This window comes from Bactrocera latifrons, unplaced genomic scaffold (genome assembly GCF_001853355.1).
Source record: "Bactrocera latifrons isolate USDA-ARS-PBARC rearing strain unplaced genomic scaffold, ASM185335v1 scaffold_298, whole genome shotgun sequence".
Classification (NCBI taxonomy): Eukaryota; Metazoa; Arthropoda; class Insecta; order Diptera; family Tephritidae; genus Bactrocera; species Bactrocera latifrons.
Genome location: NW_017536607.1, coordinates 27,986 through 38,353, shown reverse-complemented (window position 1 = coordinate 38,353; position 10,368 = coordinate 27,986). Strand labels below are relative to the sequence as shown.

Here is a 10,368-nt window from a genome sequence, read left to right as displayed (position 1 = left end):
TTAATTAGCTTAAATTAGAAAAAATTAAATTTTTACTGTATTAAAGGCATCGGGTAACTTATAGCCAAAAATGGAAATTTTAGAAATCCTTGAAAAGCTAAATAGTCGTATAATAATTTAGGCTTTCGCTCCGCTTGCTAAATTCATACCAAATGTACAGAATTTTTTTAGAAAAAAAAGTGCACTGTATTATTGAATTAATCCCGGAGAACTATCTTGTATATAAATAAATCCCCTGACAGTTCTGTGATGGTTCAAGTCGCTCAAGTTAAAAACAAACATTTTAATAAATCCTCAAGTAATTTGGCATTCAAAAATAATTATCTTCCGAGCGTCCTGATTCTTCAACATTGCATGGAAAGGCACACCTAGACTCTTATTTACAGTCCTTTGCAATGACAAACGAAAAACTGCAATAGTTGAGTACCAGCTATCGGCAAAAGTACCCAGAACTGTCTGTGAAACGATCCTTTCTATATCTCCCTCAAAGATATGTGAGCAATAAAGTGATAGCCAGCGATAAGTTCGGCGAACTGGTAATTAAAGCCTCTGATCATAGTATTTGATGTTTTATTTCCTAAATTATTGTATATAAAATACTTTCACCAAACTTAATTTTTTTTTACAACTTTACCATATTTTCTTAAAAGTAAATACGTCTTCTGCAAGGAGTTTTCCATTCAAAAGTAAGTGTCTGCTTTCCGCTTATGAAATCTATTGATAATATGTTAACTTTAGTTGCATTTTATTAGACCTACCCTTGCAATTTGTAAAAGCTGTTTGGTAGGCATGGCAGTCAGTGTGTCTTTATATTAGCCTCACAATGGTTAATTTTTTAATGGGTGCCTTGTAGTTATTCTACGTGCAACCGATTACATAAATATATATATATATATATATATATATATATCTTGCCACAATTGTAGTAAAATATACAAATGGGGAAACTAGCTGACGAGGCAACATATTGAATAAAGTAAAGTTTAGAATTTTTAAACTCCACTCCGTACATGGAACGAAATAAATGAAACTGTAGACATAAAAAGTTCACTAGTGGAAATTAAAACTATGCAAAAAACGTACTGCGGCTAACACCGGTTTCAACTAATTCACCGAGTTAATCGATATAATGGCATGTCAGGTGGTTTAAGCTCAGTCTAGCGAAAGCTGGTCAGTTGAGGAGCACCGGATCTCAAATATCTCAAACTTAATGCCTCAAATTAATCGAAAAACCGGCGACCAAAAAACATATAATATTTCAAGATCAACAGATGCTGATGAAAGAGTATTCTATAAGAATCATCTCTTTTTAATTGAATGGTTAGGAAATGGAGTAGCAGCCGATAATCTTTTTGACAAAGTTCGATAAGAGAGTAAAGTTTAAGAATTGCTGGTTTACCGATCCAGCAGACCTGTTCTTGTACTAACAAGCCAAAAACAAAAAAAAAAAAAAAAAAAAAAAAAAAAAAAAAAAAAAAAAAAAAAAAAAAAAAAAAAAAAAAAAAACACTTTAAGTGGGTATTCTACTCTAGAATTTTGAAAAATTCGATTTTTTTTTCATATATTTAAAGTTTAGACCCTTAAGCACATATCCTCCAAAGGATTTTTAAAAATTCAAATTATTTTAATAGCTAGAGTTATTTTAGTACCTAGCGCACTAATAAATGACTTAGACTGCCAGAAATTTGACTCACTTTTTTAAACCCGTTTTTCTCGAAACTACCTTTTTCCACACGGTACCGGCATTATATCAACTTCTATACAGCCGATTTACTTGAAAGTTTGTGTGAACCTTCTTTTTATAATCCTTTATCGTTCCCACCAGCATCGTGTCAAAATTTTTTTTAAATAAATTTAAAAAATTCACGAATTTCAAAAAAAAAACGTAAAAAATGATTTCTATTTTCAAGCAGTCGCCATTTTTGAAAATTTTTTATTTCATGTTCCCTGAGGTAGGGACTATAACAGTATCCTTACTGATTAAGAATTTCTTTTAATTTTTAATTTTTTTTTTTTTCAGACCACCAGGAGAGTCAGGAACAATGTCACCAGGATGCGCTATTTTTTTACACTTGTCTCTCCCCCCCTCTAATTATTTTAATTTTTAATATTTTTTTGAAAAATTTTTTTTCCTCTATTCTTAAGATATCAGTAAAAAAAACATCATAAGAAAATGGATAGTAAAAATATTTTTTGGTTTTTTTAAATAAAATTGAAAAAACTGCCCAAAATTTGATTTCTAGACTAGAATACCCCCTTAAAACAAATTCTCGGCATAACAAATTCATATGTAACCCAATAATAGGCAGTAAACGATAGTAATTACATGTCGTCACGAGCCAATCTGTTTTGCTCTAAAGGGTACGCAAAGAAAATTACTTGACGTAATTGTCATAGTCGCTGTTTCGTTCATTCTTGGTTCTCTTAAGATAACATATGAAGCTTTTAGGATAAAACATCAATATAAAATTTGGAAACCACGTTGAGAACAGTGAGAGCTTGCTGAAGGACTTGCTTTTCCTTAAACGAATCATAAGAAAAGCATATCTGATTTCAATATCTCGACCGGCACACTCACTACACGTCATATGTATAATCAGTAGTTTTAACCCGTAGACAGGTAACATTACTTCTAGGATTTGAGTTTATACTATTTTCAGATTAGTTTTCTATTTTCTCCTATAATAAGAGTAATGGATTTCCTTTTACTGGACTATATATATTCCCCAATACTTAAAACCAAAAACGTTAATTAAGGCAGCAGTTGTAGTAGCTGCCGTAAAGTGACTCAATATAGGTTCCAGGCCACTAAGTAATTAGGCAAGCGAAATAGTTCATTCGTCTGGCAATCGACTCAGTACAGAAAACACATTAATCACTAAAAAGAAAACACATGAAATTTCGGAAAGGGCTGACGCACGAATAATGGGGAAATAGGATGCATTACAGACATGCAGGATCGCCAAGATTATGTGTGAGGGCTTCGAAAAAAATAAAAAAAAATACGCAAGCTTTTTACGTGTCGGCGCATTGCCCCTTTTTTGCAGCTCCGATTGTTGAGGAGGCGATCATAGCTTAACAACTGTGTATACCTGATCTGGGTGCCGGGGATAAACGGGTAGCTGCGAGATGATGTTGTTAGAACCATAAAGAAGCACTCAGCAAGTTGCTTTTGGGAGGTTACAACCAAGCAAGGTTTAGAGATATTATATGATTAGCCTCCCTTGAGACAAATTTCGTCTCCTTGTCGCGACGTATACTGGCTACTGCAGACCCAAGAAACACTTGTCCAATATGGGCATAGCCTCTTAAGCAAACTGCCGATTTTGCGACATCAAACCAGAAAATTCATCACACCTGATTTTAGATTGCCCAGCAATTTGAAGAAACACACTCAAGGCCCTGAGATCCATCTACGTGGACAGGGATTACATCACCTCCAGCGCGCCCAGCAAGGCACTGATTTTGTGCTGCACCTTTGTGAACATATGTGACATAAGAAAGGGTACAATAGACCTATAGGTAGAACATTTTTCACATAAGCGACATTTTCTTTTTTGGCTCCCGGTAAATCGATCAGCTCTAGTACATATATCTCTAGGAACATAAGTAATTTATAATAACAAGAATATAAAGCGCAAGCAGCCAGTCCATAATACACACACAAAATACAAATTAATTTTAGCTTTGTGTGCTGTCGCATAAATCAAGGATATACAATATATACTTGATATATTAAAATGTTTACATTAAAGTGAGGCGACTGCAGTTAACGGCAGATGTTTCATTGTTGCTGCTACAGCCATAGCCTAAAGCAAATTGAGATATTGTTTTTATGGCCAAAATTACAAGCGAACTGCGCTATTTATGCCTACAATGGCCAACACAAATACACACCGTTATTTCGGGCTACTACACACTGGTTCAGCTTTTATTTATACTCAAGTCGTCTAATGACATAATGTAATTAATCACTAGTTATTTACAATGCGCTGTCCCAATTTTGTTTTCCTCTCTGTGATTCTCTGGTTGTTAAAATCAAATACAATTTTAATGAATTTTAGTTCATGGAATTCAAATATGTTTCCGAAATTGCTTCGCTATTTATTTGCCAAGCAGAGCTGTGTGGGTGCTCGAAGGGGTGTGGGTTGTAGTGTTCGGTTCGCGAGCAGCTTAGTGTTTGTGTATATTGGTTTATGTGCAAATAGAGTTGTGCTAGCGCAACACCAGAAGTGTTCGACCAAATTAAAAGCGAATGTTGTTTACTAATGATTTATTTATAGTTAAACTGCTGCCGCCAATCGGGCATCGAATGTCTGCTAATATACTCCATCGTTATATATATGTACAAATTGTATGTATGTATATAAATATTTATTACGCTTGCAGCACTATTTGTTAGGCTTATGATGGTATTAACGAGAATAGCCGAATGGATTTCAACAAAAACAACTTGTGATTTTATATTATTTTCAAATACAGAAAGAAAAGCGGAGTAGTATCTGGTTGATTGCATAAATCGAGGCAAAAGTGTTCAATACTCTAAGCACTGAATATATGAACGCTGTGCTTTTGTTTAACTTTCTACCGAAAATACCGGTCAGTGTGTGAGATATATAATTGAAATTCAGAGAGATAGCCAACAACGTTATTGTTGTTATAATACATTTAATTTATGTATAAGCGAACATTTCTCATGTAATATACTCTTCGCTTCACAACATATTTTACACCCTTTGTCTGCTGCATTAGTGTGTCTGTCTTTGTTTGATGCTCTTAGCCTCAATCAATCTTGCCGATAATTAATTGTCTCACAGTATAAAAGCTAATTAAATGTTCGCGCCATAACGCCTACACATATTCGTAATTAATAATAACGCCATAAAGCCAAGTAATAATTATTTGTAATAAAATTTCTCCATAAAATTTACTCACTTTTGGCTTTTTGGCATATGCGCCAGTTCGTGTGTCGCGTATGGTCGCTATGTCCAAAATATCCATCTCATTATTTTGATCAATCCAATATAAATAGTATCCTTTGGGATCCACTCGCATAGTGACCGGTGTGCCAGTGCCCGAATCCTGTAATTAAATTATATCGAAAATAAATTAATGAATACATACAATGTGTCAGTAAAAATATATCTAGTAGGATTTTTATTATAGCTGAGTTCCGAATATTAACAGATGTACGAGTATAATAAAGTTTGATATAATATTTCAAAAAGCTTGCATAAAATTTATATTAAAAAACAAAATTTCTTAGTCAACGTTTATCGACATCCAAAGAGGCGATTGATGCGCTAAGGACGCATGCTGTGAAGATACCTCAATCAGAGTGGAAAAAAAAGCGTCGAAAAAAACCATATTGAAAAGTATACAAACCTTAATAGAATAGTTGTGGTTATACTATATAAGGTTTGGGTGTTCCATTTCTAAGAATTTTGAGAATCGAAAAGTACCAGCATTAACAGCTGTTGAGATCTTGCGCCACTAATGCCAGGTTCAGGCATGCTTGAAGTCACTGATAATAATAAGGGGTTATGTAACCTGAATGCGTCCAAGCTAAACATCAATTTTATAGCAAAATAAAACTATTACCGCCACTGAACGTTGGGAACTTACAGAGACAAAATGAAAATTTGGTTTAGAGGAAAGTGTTGGTTCTGCGGTTCTATCACGCTGGCAATCGCTGTAGCGAGAAGAAGAAATTATCGGAACGATGGATGAGCAAATGAAGCATAATATCTCTCTTATTCCAAGTATGCTGTTAGGACTTTTAAAAGCATTTTGAAAATTGTTGACTCCTTATTTCGGAATTCTTCCAGTTATCAGATGGTGCTCTATATTCTCAGAGGACTATATAGTTTTAGAAACATTTGTTACAAGAACCGTGGTAGCTATACATGCTATGTTGACTCGATCCAAAAAAAAAAACTTGCTTCAGAGATTGTAACGTGCATGCATCCTAACCTAACAAATCCAATTTCGCCGTTTCCACATTTTGAAATATGTTAATGCTGACCAATGTTTTCTCAAAGACTTCCTGCAATAACTCAAAGAGGTGTGAGATATGTATATGTAGACCCACTTGCATTTTACTTTTGTTGCATATTTATAGCTACTATTTATTTACAATTGACCAACACCATTTTATAGGAATGGCATTGTTCCAATGCCAAGCGCTTCGAATGCCAAAAAGCACAGAGTGTCACCAAAGTAAATAAAATTTCATAAAGTTTATTTATTCCTCCGTTTTTTCAAGCAAATAAAAGATGTATAACATTAAATCATAAATAAACAATATGAAATTATTTTGGAAATGTTCCTGTTCTCTTTGCTAGTAGCCGTCACAATCAAGCAGCCAGAAAAAATTCTTTATCAATATAACGAAGATAAAATAGAAATAAGAATATATATGAGAGTTGATTTTCAATGACAAGTAAATATTTGCATACGTAAATATTAAAAATATCAGTATAGGTGGTCATACAAATTTAGTTATTTAAAATATGTTAGTATGGCTTAGTTGAGAGGGATATTTTCTTAAAAAATTACAAAAGTACAGTAGGTAGGATGATATAAGTACGCAAAGCAAAGTAAATATTATCTCTCTTTCATGCAAAATTTTTTATTACACTGAGAAAAATGCGGAAAATAAATCACTTGGACGCCCTTAATATATAAATAAAAAGAATATATAATACATCAAATTATAAAACTCAAAAAATAAAAAATATCACTTTATTTTAAGTGTTCTTAAGCTTTCAAAAGCTAAGGTGCCATTATTTTGACATTAGCAACTTTAAGAGTTAACGGTGTATTGTAAAACATGCTCCATCAAATTGATCTAACAGACTCACTCTTTACCATTCATTACCTACTCTTAACAAGTAACATTTAAAAATTATAAACTTTAATTTTAATTCTTAATTTTGGCTGCTGTTTTGTTTCTGTAGCTGAGCAGCTTAAGATCGCAACGCTTAAAACTCTCTTGCCTTTTATGACTCGGTTATTTCCGCTTCTTCGCGGATTGCGCCCCTCGTTGGGTATTATTATTATCATTATTATTATTATTATTATTATTATTATTTTTATTATTATTATTATTATTATTATTATTATTATTACTATTATAACTCATATGTTGGCCGGTATAAAGTCACCTGGAAATTCGAAAATCTTTATACATATTAGAAATATGGGAGCTAAGGGAAGTGTTGACCCGATTCAACCTATTTTTGACCCACGTAAATACCGTTGAAAGGACTATCCCTGAATTTCAATTATATATTTCACACATTGACCGATATTTTGGTCAACTATAGGTACTAGGGTCTAAATATTCGGTATCTAGGGGCTTGAAAAGTTTTTGTTGGATTTGGACAATTTTTGGTCACAAGGTGGCATACTTTAAAGATATTATTCGTGCAAAGTTGTATCCCGTTATAATAATTGCTTCTTGATTTATACACTGGAAAGGAAATATTCAGATGGAATTTAATATTATATTATATCGGAAGTAGGCAAGATTGCAGTCTGACTTTGGTGAAATCGGTCGAACGGATCCCGATATATGTGATTTCACCTAAACGTAGACGGTGCCACGCCCTTTGTTAAGTTTTCGCAACGACTCTTATAAAGCCTTTTCTAGGCGAATTGGGTGTTAATGATATGTCCCTGTCCTATTTAGTAAGTGATTTATCGCACTTTAGATAGTTGATAATTTCATAAAATTTTACAGGGTCGATAGAGGGCCTTCAGAGATTTGTCTTAAGTGCAGAAATTCTGATTGCTTACATAAACATTGAACCAGAAATGGGCCTCACCGCTGAACAAAATAGGGCTCAAAAACGTCGGATCTTCTCGGAGCTTTTCAAGAGCCCATAGAGTGAAGCAATGGCGCTTGGGAGTGTCCAGCGGCTTCAGTTCTTGCACAAGCGGTATTTTGTATGCTTTCAATTTAAGATCTCTATTCAATAATAATATCAGCATAAAGTTGACTCCCTTCAGTGCAGTAAAAAGCAATGCTTACTGTGTTTCAAGCCTTCATACCAAACGCTCGGTGAAAGCTTTATTTAAATTTTTTTTCAAAGATAAAGTAAGAAAATGTGTGAAGCGCGTAATTTCCACTCGTTGGGTTTTTATCAAAATTCTGAGCAAGTCATTTTGTATTTAAAATTATTTGCAGTATTTTTCCAGTCTGTAAATGTCACTCAGCAAGCAGTGCTACCTACGAGTGCGTGCATTTTTGACTTGAAAGAGAAATTTCTGCTGTCATTCGAAATAGCGCTTCCATCATAAATTATGCATGCTCCGATCATTTGACGCTTTTAAAATTAAGTAGTTTACAACAAAGATTTGTAAATGCGGAATAATGTTTAGTGTTGATGACTTTCGAAAATACATGCATAATTCAATTTCGAAACTTCCGCTGTATCGGGTTATTGACACATCACTCATGTATGCCACTTATTTCATTTGGTTCTTTTACGAATATTAAATTCACATACCACACATACCCTTTTGAGGCAATTACCTCCTGCTTTCTCCAAAGGTTAATGACACGAAGTGCCAAAGGAGATCGCGTGAGATGATCTAGTGCCGCGCTACTATTCAAATTTATGCACATCGACGTGAATAACTTAGCGAAACGTTTAAGCTGCCTCGGTTTTATGGTGCATGTAAAAATGTGGCAAGCACAAAAAAATTGTAGAATTGTGCAGCCACCTAACCCTACCCTGCTCTTGGCCGTGAGACACGTTTTACATTCATGCCAAAAATTATTAATAAAACCATTGAAGAAAATCTCTCCTTTCAACAGCGAATTCTCGCACATTAATTCCAATTGGATTTTTTGCATTATTGAAAATGAAATGAATGTCGAATAATGTCTGATTTATCGTCTCAGCATGCAGACTCTGCGCTATTTGGGGCATATGAACACGTATACACAAACAACCGCAGACATGGCTGTGTAAATAAGATGAAACCAACCGATGAAGCGTAGCGATATGGGAAAATCTTACGAAATTCCAATTAAATGCATTTGTAAATAAAATCTGAAAATTCGCCAAAATTCGCCAAAAGAAGAACGCAGCGTGTCTACGGAGCCACATATTGCTATAATATGGCGTAAAATCAGCAAACGAAAAAAAATATATATAAACATATATACACACACGTGTATACAATCATTAAGGAAACGTTTTTAAGTGTATATCCGCTTTCAGCTTTGATATTCAAGCGTTTGTAGACGATGGAAAACGTGTGCAACCACTTATGTGCAGCGCACACGGAAGCTGACAAGTGAGAAAATCGAATGCTTTCCAGACATCTCAAATATGGTGAAGTGTTTTCCAGAAAAAAAAAACACATTTAATTTCAAAATATCGAATATGAAATGAAAATTCTAGTTAATATTATTTTTCAATTACTCTGAAATGATACTGAAATAATTCCAGAAACGGTACACTGAGTCTCTTGCATTACCATTTGAAGTAGTATGGTTTCAAGGCCCCCGCATCAAGATCTGTAAATTCGTTAAAAAAAAACGTAGCAAATCAAGAATAATACAAATCTTAAAATGTCTACACAAGACTCGCTTCAAATTCCGAAGCACGAAGTAGATATGAAGGCAAGCTTGTCACTTAGAAAGAGGATATTTTGAAAGTTGATTGTTTTTCGAAAAAAAAAAGTACTATAAGTATCATCCTTTTTTATTATTTTCTATTTTTATATGACACATTGATGCACCGATGGTTCAGAAACAACGCAACAGCTTGATGATGGGATAGTGGGAGCGGGTGCTTCTCACATAAGAAACGTATTCCTTAAATTTTGATTCTCTTTTTTCACACACATTTTTAATTATTAGGGAACTTTTTTATATTCCATGTCCACATACCTACGGCGATAGACCGACCATTCAAAAACAAAAAAAAAAAAAAAAACAAAAAAAAAAAAAATAGATATAATCGTAATTCATACACTCACTGTCCAAGAAATATCCTTTCGAAAACTATATTGGTCTATGTCTTTGGTATAAGTTGGCAAACAAAGACTATTTTACCGTTATCGAGAAAAACATAAATAATATATTGCCATCTTTACTGAGAGCCTCAGCAATTCAGTTAATACTATATCAGCTTAACAGACGGGAACTCACATAAACCTGGAATATCTGAAAGACTTTACAATGTAATAATAAAGAGTCGCAACTTTGGATATGGAAGTACAGAAGAAAGAGACAACCTTCAAAAAAATTTTCCAATATCAGTAAAAAACAAAAAAAGAAAAATAATAAAAAAAAAACACGAATTGTTAAGGAAATTCAAACCTTTTTTTTTTTTTTTTTTTTTTTTTTTT

The 10,368-nt window shown here is 33.6% G+C and overlaps 1 protein-coding gene across 4 annotated transcripts in view; it reads right to left on the bottom strand.

Moving 5' to 3' along the window:
• The window catches only part of LOC108970315 (1-phosphatidylinositol 4,5-bisphosphate phosphodiesterase classes I and II), a 79,776-nt gene that overhangs the window by 43,640 nt on the left and 25,768 nt on the right, over nucleotides 1-10,368 (bottom strand). For all 4 annotated transcript variants that reach the window (XM_018935630.1, XM_018935631.1, XM_018935632.1 and 1 more), the window contains exon 2: nucleotides 4,936-5,082. In XM_018935630.1, coding sequence (XP_018791175.1) covers nucleotides 4,936-5,082 — 147 coding nt within the window. The remainder of the gene's footprint in view (nucleotides 1-4,935; nucleotides 5,083-10,368) is intronic.